Source organism: Cebidichthys violaceus, unplaced genomic scaffold, assembly GCF_023349555.1.
Source record: "Cebidichthys violaceus isolate CVI_PGR_0920_01 unplaced genomic scaffold, fCebVio1.0.p SCAF_110, whole genome shotgun sequence".
NCBI classification, from domain to species: domain Eukaryota; kingdom Metazoa; phylum Chordata; class Actinopteri; order Perciformes; family Stichaeidae; genus Cebidichthys; species Cebidichthys violaceus.
The window spans coordinates 49301-64143 of NW_027176275.1; the positions used below are offsets into that span (position 1 = coordinate 49301).

Consider the following 14843-nt stretch of genomic DNA (forward strand, 5'->3'; position numbering starts at 1 on the left):
TTGGCAAACAATGGAAACTAAAGATATTCAGTTTAACGTCATAAAAGAGGAAGAAAACCGTTCAAATATAGTCTATCTTTGTAATTTTGTCTTTAAAAATGACTCAAAGGATTAAGTGACTATTGAAACTGTTAAAAAACAACAAATGAATGACAGACATCATTCATTTGTCGTTTGAAACCTTGAAATGGAGAAAGCTGTAACAAACTCCACTACAGAGTCTCTTGTACCCTAAAACATCAAATGACACAAACCAAAGACGAAAGGTTGCAGACTTATTGAAAGTCGAAAAAAGCTCATTTTTTTCCAATATATTTCTCATCTTCACAAACCCGAACAGCAGCTCGAGGCCAACAACAGAGAGACAATCAAAAATCGGTATGATTTCATGTGGAGGTTGCCGCCGCAGCAGATTTTCTCCTCCCTCATGATTTAGCTCTAATTCTAGGAATCATTGTAATCTATCGTGAACAGCTGACTAAACAGTAAAATCAGAAGTAGCCTTAAAAAACAGGGATTAGTTTGAAGAACGGTTCTCCTGAAATGGATGCGACTGAGCTCTAGAGCGCAGAAGGCTCAGCCGACACAGGAATAGAAATCAACCGTCGTGCCCATTTACATGGATGAAATGCTCCGTCGGTATATCAGCACAGATAATAACTTGAGCCGCGATAGAGTGTACGACCTCAGTGGGTTTAATGAGAGGCAAGTGATGCATTCAAAACCCCGCGGAGGAAAAAAAACAGATTTTCTGTATTGAGGACTGAACTAGCTTTGTTGCCCTGAGGATCTTTCTGTCGGTGCAACAACTCACGCATGCAGCTGTCTGGTAATATGTTTGTACACACACACACACACACACATCCTGGACACAGAAAAACAACAATGGTGATTTATTCTTTTCTATCATGAGACGTCCCCTTGCTTCTTCTCCCCTGTACCCCCCCCCCCCCCCCCCCCCCGACACAGAGAGCGGAGCAATGATGCGTGTCCGAGTGAAACCTGGTGAATAGTAATGAACCCAGCCTGTGTGTCTATTTGAGAGAGAGAGAGAGAGAGAGAGAGAGCAAGACAGAGATAGAGAGAAAGAGAAAGAGAGAGAGAGAGAGAGAGAGAGAGAGAGAGAGAGAGCAAGACAGAGATAGAGAGAAAGAGAAAGAGAGAGAGAGAGAGAGAGAGAGAGAGAGAGAGAGCAAGACAGAGATAGAGAGAGAGGGTAAGGAAGGGTTTTGTGGGGAGAGGGAGGGAGGAAGAGGAAGAGGAAGAGGAGGGTAGACTGTGAGTGAAAACAGGGCTTCTCTTGCGCCGCTGGTGCAGCACAAGAAGCACAGCGGCGACTGGCAAGAGATGCGGTCGCATTAATCCTTTTACACCCTCTTACACCACCGCCTCCGCTCCGTGTCACTCTGCTCATCAGCCATTCTGGTCAGGGGCGATGCGATTAACACGTCACTCCTTAAAACCTTCAACAAACTGTAGCTTTTTTTTTTTTTTTTCTTCGTTTGTTGTGCTTCTCTCTCTCTCTCCCCCCCTCCCCTCCCCTCCCCTCCTTTGCGTAGACAGGGGTGAGGCGGGTGTATTAGCAGAGGAAATGGATTCGAGGGGGAGATAGCTGTGGGTGAATGTGACTCAGAAGAGGGGCAACAACACCTGCTGTCTTCATCCCAGATTCACCAGGCAAAACAGCATTCTGCCTCCGCTAGCGGACTGTTGAGGAAGCAGCCCAAACAAAGACCAAGAGACTGCAAAGACACCATGGGTCTTTAGATCAGGGTTGACTTGAAGGCAGCCCCCTCATTTGGTAATCATTCTGGCGCTCTTGTTTTAAACCCACCCACCCAAACCGTCAGTACTGTATGTGCAGGGTGGCAAAAAAAGGAAACTCTGTGTCATCGTTGGGAGAAAACATGTGCATCAATCCAGATGAAAATGTCCACAAAAAAAAAAAAGAATAATAATAATGCAGCTTCTGTACACAACTGAGGGATAAGTGACCGGAATATTCAGCAACTGGCTGCAAAGATCAACTAGAGTGCCAGGACTGAAAGGAAAGGGAACAAACACAATAGGGAGCCCCCCCCCCCCTACCTCAGCCCCTCTTTTATCCTTTTCCATCCAGGACCCACGGGCACTCTGCCAACTTGGAATCTTAAGAACTCATTCAGCGAAAAGCCAAAGAAAGGGACTTGTTTAAATCCAGGACCCATTCTCTCACAGTCTTTAGTTTTTCCTTACATTTCCCACGTGAAGAGGGATTTCTGGATACTGTTTTCTCTGACATTGCATCTGAGGGGGTGTGGAGGGGGGCGGAAGGGATGGGGGGGGGGTTCAAGAATTGCCATTCATGCAGCGTTTCGTCAGATTCGTGGTTTGAGAGTATTGTCAGCGAGTCTCCTTTTCCCTCTCCCTCACTCTCTCTCACTCTCTCTCTCTCTCTCTCTCTCTCTTTCTTTCTCTCTCAGTTTTCATTCTGCTTTTACTCCCCCTGTCTCCCCCCACTCTCGCTCCTGCTCACACAGTAACTCCTCCTCCTCCTCCCCCCCGCTACCCATTGTCTCACCATACAGTACTAGGCTGAGGGGATGCCATACTCGTTCCAGCGAGGGACGCAGGAGAGGCAGAAGGAGGTAAGACTCGGATTTATAGCATACGAATACGAGCAGCACTAAATGCACGTCGCCGTTACTCTCAGAAGTGGAAAGTGGCAAAAATATATATATATATATATATATATATATATATATATTTTGTTTTCATCCAAGGATGACAGTGATACTCTGAGGCTTTCCTGTGTTGTATGCAGTGTTTAGATGTGTGTTGGTTGTCTTGTCTGCCAGTGGAAGGTGTGTTTGTAATGTGTGAAAAGCGAGTATACTGCATAGGATGAGACATCAGGTGCAACACTTTCAAGATCAATGTCTGAATGTCAAATCGTGGAATGTTAGTCACTTGCTGTGTTGTTGTAGCTTTGCATTTACAATGTCTTAGAGAAGATATCCACACTCCTCACACTCAACAGAGGAATGTAACAAACTACATTATCTAAAGCCAATAAAAACATCTGGATACTGATTACTCCCTGAATTGGCTCCTAGCAGAGAGAGGGACCATGTTTAGGGATAAAAGCTAATCCTCCCTGTGGCTGAGCTTCACCTTCTTGTCTGGACAGAGTCTGACACAGGGGCTTTACTAATTTATGCTGAGACATGCATGAGAACAGTTCTCCCTGGAGCTCAGTGGCAGTGGTCTTTTTTCCTAAAAACCTGGAAAAAGGCTAATCGAGTGAACGCTTCCCCTCATAATGTTCTCTGTCAGAGGTTATGTGAATATCCAGCATATGAGAGGCCAATGAGATATCAATCTGAGTGTGTTAACCACTGGATGTTTGGATAGGCTGACAAACTTAAAATTGCTTTATTGTGTTCCTGAATCTCTTTAGTAAAAAGTTTGAAGCCAGCAAGAGAAAGTTCGGACATCTTGGAACTACGGGATTCCATAAAAAAAGCTTAAATGCAGCGAAGCTAAGTGAGAAAAGAAGGGGAACTTTCTAACAAAGAGGTTTTTTTTCCCCCCAATCTTGCTGTGAGCAAGAGCAACTTGAAACAGGTGCATAAAAAGAAGTGCTTCTCAGTACTGGACAGTTGCAGCCTAGTACAGGAAGCTTTGTGTGCTTGTTCAGAGAAAGAAAGAAAAAAAAAAAAAAAGCGGCTGTCTCAATGGGGCTTTTGTTGTTTGAGTTGGAGACAGCAAAAGCACAAGAAACACTGACTGACAAATACCTGGCCCCTCTGTGCCTCAAATATCTCAGCGTTGCACTTGATACAATGTCAACAAATGCCTCCTCTGTCCTCTATAGGAGCCCGGTTCCTCTCTGTCCGCAAGAGTTCTTCATGTTTTCATAAAGGCTACTGTTTTCGGAGCAGACGTCTGTGTGTGTGTGTGTGTGTGTGTGTGTGTGTGTGTGTGTGTGTGTGTGTGTGTGTGTGTGTGTGTGTGCAGATTTGGCCTGCACTGCTCGAGTGCTGAGGTCTGTACTCACAGAGGGGTTGAAAATGGCCCAAAGCACTTCCAACAGTTTAAAATAGCGGTAAACAGTCCGCTTGTTTGTTTCAGTCCAACACAGGAAAGACACGATTAAAAAACGTCTTTCAGTTTAATGAGTTGTGGGAGTATCGATGAAATCAATTAAGCATATTAGTTTTTTTTCTGTGCATTAATTATGCTTGACTCTTTGATTAAAGAGTTATACTGCATGGAAATGTTGAACATTATATCTGCGATTAAAAACCGCCGGCCTTCCTGCGCCCCGGAATCAAAAACGCTGAGGCGACGATCTCCTCTGTGCAGACAGGATCGCTACAGAATACTTTTCACGAAATCTGTTTTGAATTCAGAGACAGAATTCTTTTGATCACCATTGCACCTTTTCCCTGCAGACTCCCAGTTTAAAACGGCATTTTTAATCAAAGATTATTCTGTAGAACACCCCGCCCCCCCCCCCGGAGGATTTGAATACAGCTCGCAGGGTATCGCTGTAACGTTCAAGCATCGGACAAGGGGGGGGGGGTCAATTTATTTGAGTCTGTGCTCTGAAAAATACAATTCCTTCAGTCTAAAGACTAACAAGACAGTTTCATTTTACTCCCCCGGGGCCTTCAGATGAATACTTATAGTTTCTTTGGTTAATTATTCATGGGAATGTGAGTTTTAAATCCTGAACGCTTTCTGCAGTCTGGCCCTGCTTTCTTCTCCTCTTTTTTCTCAAACTCCATCAGTCACTGATTTTGTATTATTCTCATCCAAATCAAACCACAACTGTGTCTTATGGCTTTCTATTCCTATGTGAGTTCATTCTAATATTTCATGTAGGGTTTAAAGCCATTGGATACACAGTGGACAGTCACCCGAGGTCAGTCATTTTTAAGATGTCTTCATTATTGTTTTCTCAAGTATAATCAAATTTTAGCTTATCTTTTCTTAGCCCAGCTATTTGTGGCATCTACTAATATTTTGTAACGATATTAACTAAAATCTGGAGTCAACAGCATCCATGTCATGCAGCTCTCCTCACATCAAACTGCTGCAGTTGTGGGGCAAACACAGGTATTTTGAGTTGGAGTTACATATTTCCCTGCAGTTGTTTCTGGACAGCTGCCTGCTTTTCATAAAAGTTGTGACTTAGCAGATGGTCAAGGAAATGAAAGCGTTTTTTTTTTTTCTTTTTCCTGCTGCTCTCAGCTGTTCCACGGCTTCAATAAACAGCTCAGAGCTCTCGTTGTGCACTGCTGGGACGTTACTTCGGATGTCTCAACAGGATATTCTACGCCACCTGTTATCGAAAAGTGGAAGTTCAAGATTGTTTAAGCCCATATCCTGCCGACGATTTTCAAACCTAAACTTGTATGTTGTATGACATCATTACTGCCTCATGAAGCTTTACATAAACCTACCGATGAATAAAGATTTAGACCTACATCACTGCGGCAGATTTTAGTTTTATTTGTCTACATAAAATGAAATGCTTTTATGTGTTCCTATTAATAAAATAACGGGGCAACATAATTCACTCCGTTGTTTTTATCTGTAGGCCAAACACTTCAAGAAGTTATCACCCAAATCGTGAACCAACGGCAGCAGCCTGTATCCTATTCGATAAAGTTATCATCTACAGCGGTGACATCATATCAGCATGTGAAGAGTAGCATATTGTGCCACAGCTGTGATATCTATGGAAAAAAAAGTTTTATATTAACTCAAGAGAAATATGAAAAAAAAAAGCTTTTTAAGCACTTTGAAATGTCACCAGCCTGTCCTTTGGATTCAGGTTATAAACTGAATAATAGGTTATCTTTTCATAACTCTCTTTTACTTTGTGTATTTGTCTGATTTCCAGAAAGAATGACGTATTGGTCGCTTGGAATTTAATATTAGTATTGCTCATTTTTGATAGAGGCTAGAAGAAGGCACCATGCAACAAGACTGTACACTTTGAACTGCATCCTCGTAGGTACTTTGTGTGCATCGCAGCCAGCTGAGCCGTCACAGCTCTTTTATAAAAACCCTTCAAATGTGGCCTCTCGTGGTTCCTACCCCCCCCCTCCCCCCCTCCCCCCCTCCCACCCCCCTGTGGATTTTTCAAAAGGATTCCAGGAGCATTCAGGCTTCTGACTGCAATAACTCTGAATATCTCTTTGAACTTTGGACGTATCCATATCAGACTTTTTGAATAACGTCTTAATTCTCTGTACAAAGCAAATGTGAGCAAGTCAGGACTCATTTTGTGTTTTGTATGCCTTTAAAACACAATCTATGACAATGTCTTGATGCTATACAATCCTAATCTACTGTATCATTTTCTCTTTTTCTTTAATATGTTGAATATGAGTAAAACATCCCTGTAGACCAATTAAGCAGGTCCCAATAAACAGTGAAGTTCAGGCTGGGTGAGTTTCAAAGTGCTCTGTGGAGTTTTTCTTACCAAATGAAAGTAATGTTAACGTTCACTGTTACTCAGCAAAAGGCACGGTGCAACAGAGGTAAACTCGCTGCAGCATATCTTGGCATGTGAGGTGCTAGCTGTGCAGCTGTAGGGGCGCCACATTGTGAAAAGTAGAAAAATGGATCAAAAAACAGATTCAAACAATAAAACAGTATACATGTTCACAACTGATGGATCCTAAACAGGCAACGTCAATCCACTCGCCCCTCTGGAGGCCCCAAACCGAAAACCAATGTTGTTTTTCTCACACTGACTTGATCAATGTAAAAACGATACAGTTCAAATTCCCAACAGCAAACAGCACAGCATGCGCTCCCGTCTGCTCAACTCAAACTCAAATATCGCCGCAAAAGCAACATAAACGCCTGCTGTGTTGTCATTCCATGAGCACAAACGAAAGCAAAGTCATCTATTTAAATATCTCTCAGCTGTTTTGTTACAAGTTGCACCAAAGTCAAACAAAAGAACCCGTCTTTGGCTCATGAGATCCATTGTGCTTCATCTGTTAATGTTTGCCACTGGCATTGAGTGGTATCTAAGGACTACAGTCCACTGGGAACATCTGATGATGTTCCATTTTGTTTTATTGTTCTTGTGTTTTTGCGTCACCGTAAGCAAAACAGGAAGGAACCGTTTGCTATAAAAGCTCCCGGTAACACTCTCTATGTCTACAAATGTATTATGAACATACTTATAATGCATCATAATCTGCTTATAGCACAGTATAAGTTATAAGCACTCTTAATTATCCATAGTGCTTTAAAATAATAATCAATACAAGGCATTTTATAATGACTTATAAGGTCAAATGTTATGATACTTTACAATTGCTGGTGGTAGAATTTCCATGGTTGTAATACATTTTAATGTTTTCATAATGCATCACTGTTATCATGCATCATAATCTGAGTATAAGTTACTAAAAATAGTCATTGCTGTCATTAAATAAAGTAAAAATGTTTTGTGTTGTTCTCGCATGAGTTTAATGACATTTTCTTCGCTTTACTTTAAGCAAACAATAACCACTGAGTATTTCATAATCACACTATAATGCATTATAAAAAGATGATAATGTATTATAAAAAGATGATAATGTATTACAACAATGGGAATTACAAATCACTGATCCTTGCCAAAAACAAAAAAGGTCAGTGACCTGCAATTCTGAAGTATTATCATAGACCTTAGAAGTCATTATGAAATACTTTATAATGAGTTATGATTATTAAAGTATTATGAATATGTATGAGTGCTGGTAACTATACTATAAAAGTTCTAGAGGGAGATTATAACACATTATAATTATGTTTATTAACGGGCTGTCTTCGACCACAGACACTCCTAGTCGACTAACATTAATACGACTTTGTCGACTAATTGATTAATTGATTTTGATCGACAGATCTGTCAAACTGAGTTTCTCCACAAAGAATCACAAAAAACATCACTTTAAATTGTGTGTTCACCAGATATGTGCTCATAAGTTTCTTGAAAATATGTCATTTAGCATGAAAAAAGCATTAAAAATGACTAATTGGCTCAAGAAATCTTCGACTACAACTAATTCATTAAGTTCATTATGCATTAAGTGTTACCAAATTCCCGTTTGCAATCATTCTTACAAGTGGTGCCCACTGTTTCCCTCTACATCAGGGACCTGCTTCAGGATCACTACAGTACCAGATGTTAGGGGGTAGGGGTTGTTTAGTTTTACTCTATAAAGTCGTCCACACGTGTTCAATAATCATGTTTTTTGAGAAGGACATCTGGTCTTCTGGGATCTCACTCATTTCTGATAAGATCTCTGAAAGCACCAGAGGCCTGTTCCAAGAAGCAGGTTTACTGAGTTGTACCTTGTCTGCTGATGATTTGAAGTTTTATAGATAATCAAAGTGTTGTTTTTTTTTTAGAACAGATGGCGTTTGGTTGGGGGAAAAAAAAGTCCTCAATAGAACAATTCAGCACCTCCTGCTTTACCGACGATCACCTGAACAAGTGCTTTTGTTTTTTATTTGTTAACAGATGTTAGGAAAGGAACTACTCACCACCTCTACATGCACGAGGCGGATATCCATCGTTCCAGCAACAATGCAGCCACACCCACCAGAGAGACGACCGCTACACCAACAGCAACCAAGGCCTGGGGTCAGACCTGCAGGTCAAAGGTGCACATCTCAATCGCTGTGGCTTGGCCGCAGGACTTCGCACTGACAATTCAAACTTTCAAATGTGGGGTTTCTCGATACGCTTTCTTTTCATTCAATGAATATATTTTAACATGTCAGAGGTGTAAATAACACAATGCATTTCAATGAATTCAATTGTCATGGCTTACTGGGACACTTGAATAGAAATGACTCACTGAGTGTATTCACACGGACACAAATATCCTGTTTAAGATTGGGTTTTTAAAGTAAACCGTGTTTGTGTTTCAGCATCACGTACACAACTAATCCTTTTTTTTATAATATATTATAAACCTCATAACCGGGATACTCATGTCCATGTAAAAACACTCACTGTTAATTAGTAACACTTGTACTTTTCCGACTATGATGGATCTAAATGTTAATAAGCTTAACATTTTAATTAAAACCATTTAATTGGACTGGATTTAGTTTGATAAGCAGAAACAAAAAAAAGATGTAACTAAAGCACCACATGCCTTATATATATATATTTTATTATTCTTTTTTTTTTTTTATCAAAGTTTATCATCAGGTCATGAAAGGATTAAGATTTTATCATTTCGCTCGCGGTGCTTGTATGTTTACCGAGTACCGGAATTGTTAAATTGCTGTCAATCAAGTCATCGGTTGCAGCTGTTCTTCTCAGTTCAGCCAGTGTGATCCACAGACCACGAGCGAGAGGAATTCCTAGGAGTAACGTTAGCTCTGGTCGGGTTCATCTGCCTTCACGGGACGTTTTACACAAATATAACGAACAGCCACTGAAGTTGAACTACATTTTCTCTTTTTTTGTTTTCTTCGCGTCGTATATATATATATATATATACTTGTGCCATGTCGCTGTTCTCGGAGGACCCCGCTCACCTCTCCAAATCCAGACTGAAGTCGGATCTGGTTGCCCACAATGTCGCGCTGCCACCTGCCAAGAGCAAAAAGGAGGTTTATGTGGAGTTGCACTTAAAACACATCGATCAGAAAAACGCAGCGGATTTTTCCAGCGACGAGGAGGATCAAGTGCAATATGTGGCAGTGAGTTGGTCTTTTTGCCCCAGAATATATATATATATATATATATATATATATATATATATATATATATATATATATATATATATATATATATATTTGTATAATTTAAGTTACTTTTTCAATGGCAACTTTCTGTACCGTCGCATGGTGATGGTGCTGTCAGTGTCATCGGTCTACTTTTTGGTAGCAAACTTATTATTTACTAGACATGTCTGAAGAAATAACGCTCCAAAGTGTTTGCCGTTATAAATATGTTGCCCGGTAAAAGACTTGTCAACAATGCTGCCTTTAAGAGCCACAGTTGTGTTTGATAAACGGGAGTCGTCGTGCATAGTAATAATTGGTATATGAACTAATTTAAACCGATGCTGCGCATGCTCCGTTGCTGTGGACGGGTCACGGAGGGTTATGGAGATGGTGATCTGGGTCGCGGCTTCCAAACAGTCCTGTCAGCTTTGCTGTAGCATTTGAGGTCCTTGACCACTGAGCCACCCAGCTGTATAGTAGGTATAGATTTACATCAGACGGTTCTGCAGTTGGCTTGTGCCATTGCAGTCCAGTGCATGTGCTCGCCCCACCTGTCACACTCATTTAAGTTTTGCCAAGAGGAGCACCAGCACTTGAAGGGGGGGGGGGGGGGGGGGCTCTGTTTGTCCAGGCTGTGTTTAAGTCTGCTTTAGCTTATTTAATCAACAGAACTGTAGAGTTTCACATTTAGAATCTGTTGCACTCTAGACCCCAGTGCTGATGTTTAGAGCTGAATTAATCTATTGGTCATTTTTCAAGCAACACATTTGCTGGTTGCAGCTTTTTAAAATCCAATATATATTGCAATAAACCATATCGTAATTATCTGTTAGTTGATGTACGATATGCCAGTCTCAACTGATAACCTCTTCTTCTGTGGTTGTTCACAATAGGTTTAAATGTAATAAGCGGAAGATTCATGAAGTGCGAGATGAATATGAGCATTTTTTTGTTTTTACGCTCTACATCCCACACCTATGGGAAAACTGCTGGCGTCCAAGCTGCAGTCTTTGTCGTGTCTCGAACAATATTTTTGCATTAATTCAGGAAATTGTGTTTTGCTAGGACGAGGAGGAGGAGGAGGAGGAGGAGGAGGAGGATGCAGGGATCCTCGACCCGAGTGGATTGACCGACGATGAACTCATGGCCGCACTCCTCGGACACGGGGTTAAAGCTGGGCCCATAGTCGGTGAGTTTACACTCATCGCCGTCTTGAAAATGTGGTTTTCATCGTAGAAACTGAATTGTTGCTGTCAACAATTCAGTTTTAATGAACGTGTGGAGACGTACTGTTCAGCTTCACTCTATTTGTTGTTGTCTATGCTAGCCTCCACCAGAGCCGTGTATGAGAAGAAGCTCAGGAAACTGCTTCAGTCTGATGGACATGGCTGTCTGAACGGAGTCGAGCAAGGTGGGTTGTACTCTGACAGCGAAGAAGAGGATGAGAATGGGGAACAAGAGGACGAAGAGTCAGGTACGACCAGTCTGGATTTTTTAGTTTTTTATAGTTGGTATCGGCAAATACCGGCGTTACCACTTGTTTATTTACACTTTGAAAAAAAAAGGAAGATACATTTTATCATTTGTAAGTGAATGTGAAGGAGAATTGCCTAAAAAAAAAAAAAAAAAAAAAAAAATATATATATATATATATATATATATATTTTCCATCTGTAGTCCCAAGAGGCAGATGTTACTAAGTAAACCTAAAAACAGAATATAAGATTACATTTACAGGGTTATACAATTTTGACCCTTTACAATGAAACAATGAAAGAAGTGAGAATATTAATATAAGTAGTGTCATCATTCAGGCGACTCTTGTACTAACAAGACATGCAACACAGAGGCTCTCAAATCCAACACACACACACACACACACACACACACACACACACACACACACACACACACACACACACACACACACAGCAAATACAATGAGGGATAACTATGTTAAATATAGACGATATTATGCTGCATTTAGACTGGTATGACAAAGTAGAATATTGGTTGGACCCAGCTTAATTAGGCAGTCCATATGGAACTTATTGGTCAGTGATTTCAGGGCTGTTTTTAAGCTGCTGTGAGGAGAGAAAACAATGATTTTTAGCAGATAATTCCATATTTTTGACACTCCGTAGAATAAATTAAATTGAGATTGGGAAGTATGGGAATGAGGGGGGTTTAAGGAGGCAAAGACTTTGTGTGGAATTTGTACAAAATTGCTAAATGTATGCAAAGATGTTACAATAAGATGGTGGAGGGGTTCTTTTTAAGGAACTATGAACACATTTGAATCTCTGAGGACGCCTAATTATGTTATTAATTAATTATTCTCAGTGATGTTTTTTGAAGACAGTAAATGGACTCAAGTTCTGTCTGATAGGTGCTAGCCCAAGCTGTATTAATATATGGATAAACCATTAATTAATAGAACATAATGGCTACTTTAGTGTTGATCAAGGGATGGCTTTTGCACAGCATACCAATAGTCTTTGCCATGTCCGTGGTCATGGCCCATTTCTTGTTCTGCGTTTTTGTATTTTAATGTTTTCCTTGACTTGCACAGGTTCCGAAGGAGCAGAAGAAGAAACGCATGAACAGTCGGATCAGGCACGACAAGGGAGCAGCCAGGTGAGCACACTGTAGGCCGTTCTCGACATCTTTGGATAGCTGGTTTTTAGACAGCACCACTTGACTCGTGTGAAACTGGGGAGCTCGCACTAATTCTGTATGCTTTTGCTTGTTCAATATACTTTCTTGCGTTTCTGCGTCACATCCCTGCAGTGCCACTTAGTGGTTACAGGTGGCAACTGTAAACTTGTGTTCTAACTGGAACTGTTCATTTATTTTTGGAGTAAGCATTTTTTTCGTGTGTGTTTTCAGAATGGTGTTTTTTTTTACCCGCAGTGCTTTTTACCCCCATCGAGGCTGGTAAATACTACATATCTTTTGCACAAAATTCTGACAAACTGAATTCTCAGGGGACGCTGATGTGTTCTTTTTTCTTTTTTTTTTTTCCCGACGTTTGATTGGGTTGGCCTTTTTCGTAGCACGCTCATTCTTCTAGAAACAGGGAACTGAGTCCCAAGCGGAATTCAGGGAATGCGTTAAAACCATTGGAGCGGAGTCGGCCTAGCTGCTCACAGGTTCCCCTAGGAATTAGCAGAGCATCCTCTGTAGATCAACGCTCGGGATTAGGATCAGGGGTAGGCTGGTCTTATTTCACCTCTCTCATGGATTTTGAATTCTCCGCATTCCTCACTTACACTGCACGTTCATTGTGGGGCCTGTCAAGCCACCAATGGGTTTTTGGTTCGCAGTAATGGGTATTGGTATCTCACTGGTGTTAAGATTATGTGATGAATTATTCATGTTTGTGTTTTTGTTAACATGATACTAATTGTTGCAGTTTACATCTGGATCAGTTATGCCGAATGATGGCTCAACAATTTCCTCTCGGGCCTTCAGCATCACCCAAATGGTCGAGGAGGAAAGTTAATCTTCAGTTCAGTGTCTGAACTTTAAGAATCACCCCGTGTCGCTGCTGGAGCGTTCACTCGGTCATGTACATTATCACTTCTAACAACAGATGGAGAGTTCGAGGTCACGCTCCATGAGCGTCGACGCCGAGAGAGATGTGAATGGGTGCGATGTGCGGGAGCATTGTTCGCGCTCCAGCGGGGTCAGTAGTGCTCACGTTATTCAGTCACACTTTAGGCCCCGAACTCTGGCGGTGGTCAAAACTGTTGGAACGGTTCACTGGAGACTTGAGGAAAATGCATACTATAGAAATCATGATGCGTTACGTCTTGTTTCCTTAGCTGGACATGCCAACTCCTAACAAGGACAACCTGAAGAACCAGTCCCTGTACTTCACTCCCAAGGCATCCACTTATGATTGGGAAATCAAGGCATATACAGTTTCTGCTTTTGATGGGGGCGTGTGCATTGTCTACTCATTTCAAACGTCCGGGTTACTATGTGGAAGTGAAACAAAACAAAAGTTGACGGTAGTTTCTGCTCTCTTTTCTAGCTTTCTCAGGAGCCCGTGAAAGATGCCATCAGGGACACGCTTCTAAACACTAATGCCACGCCCACGGGGATCTAGTAAGTGCCACGCCAACACTATTACAGTGTGCCACCGGTTTTTTTGAAGTTGTTGAATGAATGTAAGGTTTCACTCAAGTACAGGAATGTGAATCGGTGGCGGGTGACACATGGACGTCTTGCATAGCAGCACATACTGTACTGACGGGGTATTGTGATTGGGTTATCGGCACATATACTCTGTTGTATTTCAGTGCCACTCGTCGGAGACCCATCAAGGGTGCAGCAGGGAGACCCGTCCAGTACACGTACCCAGACACTCCTGTCAGTCCCACGACGTCGGAGAGACGAGAGGTCGAGCGCCGCCTGGTGCCGGTCCAGATCCAGATTTTGGTCTTCCTCGTTGTGGCGTGCCTCTTGTACCTCATTTACGTTTGTGTTCAGGACGACTCATTTAGCACGTTTGGGGCCTTACTGGACGGTGAAAACCAGGGTTCAGACAGTGGGGAGGGGCTTTCGCTTCAGGCTGAGACGCCGGACGCACCAGCGCTCTCTGGACTGGAGTAACCCTGGGTTCTTTAATCCTCCACATTGACTTACAGCTGTGAGATATCTTCAGGGAGCACATGATGCTTTTCTATTGACTGTGTGCGTCCGTCAGGGAGCAAACCTCAAAGTCTAATTTTACAGTTTTATATGTTATGCTTATGGGTGTGTTATCAATTGCTCTCGTCTACATTGTCGAAAACAATTTCTGAAACGCAGATTGACTTTAACAGATGTTCTCAAATGTATAAATGATAATGCTATATTTCTTTTATATCTCCTAACCCAAATTGTGTAATGTCACGTTGCATTGTCAATGAATTAACGCCACTGTACTTATGTATTTTTTAAAATATATGTGAACCATATTTAAATAAAGAATGTGTTGCTTTATACCTCTGTTTGTGCAACTAAACTGAAAAAGAATGCATGCAGATATACCAATGGTGGCAGGGATCTTTCGCATAGTATAATCCACTTTTGTGCAGTTTATATTTGGC

General features: G+C 41.5%; 1 protein-coding gene across 1 annotated transcript; it reads left to right on the forward strand.

Moving 5' to 3' along the window:
- The first annotated feature begins 9331 nt into the window (after positions 1-9331).
- lemd1 (LEM domain containing 1) lies at positions 9332-14734 on the forward strand. Its single transcript, XM_068705198.1, is given in 11 exon segments — positions 9332-9717; positions 10822-10933; positions 11072-11218; positions 12317-12381; positions 12634-12681; positions 12801-12956; positions 13160-13255; positions 13340-13432; positions 13572-13661; positions 13784-13857; positions 14052-14734. Coding segments are annotated over 11 exon segments (1389 nt in total). The 5' UTR covers positions 9332-9522; the 3' UTR covers positions 14365-14734.
- The last annotated feature ends 109 nt before the right edge of the window (positions 14735-14843 follow it).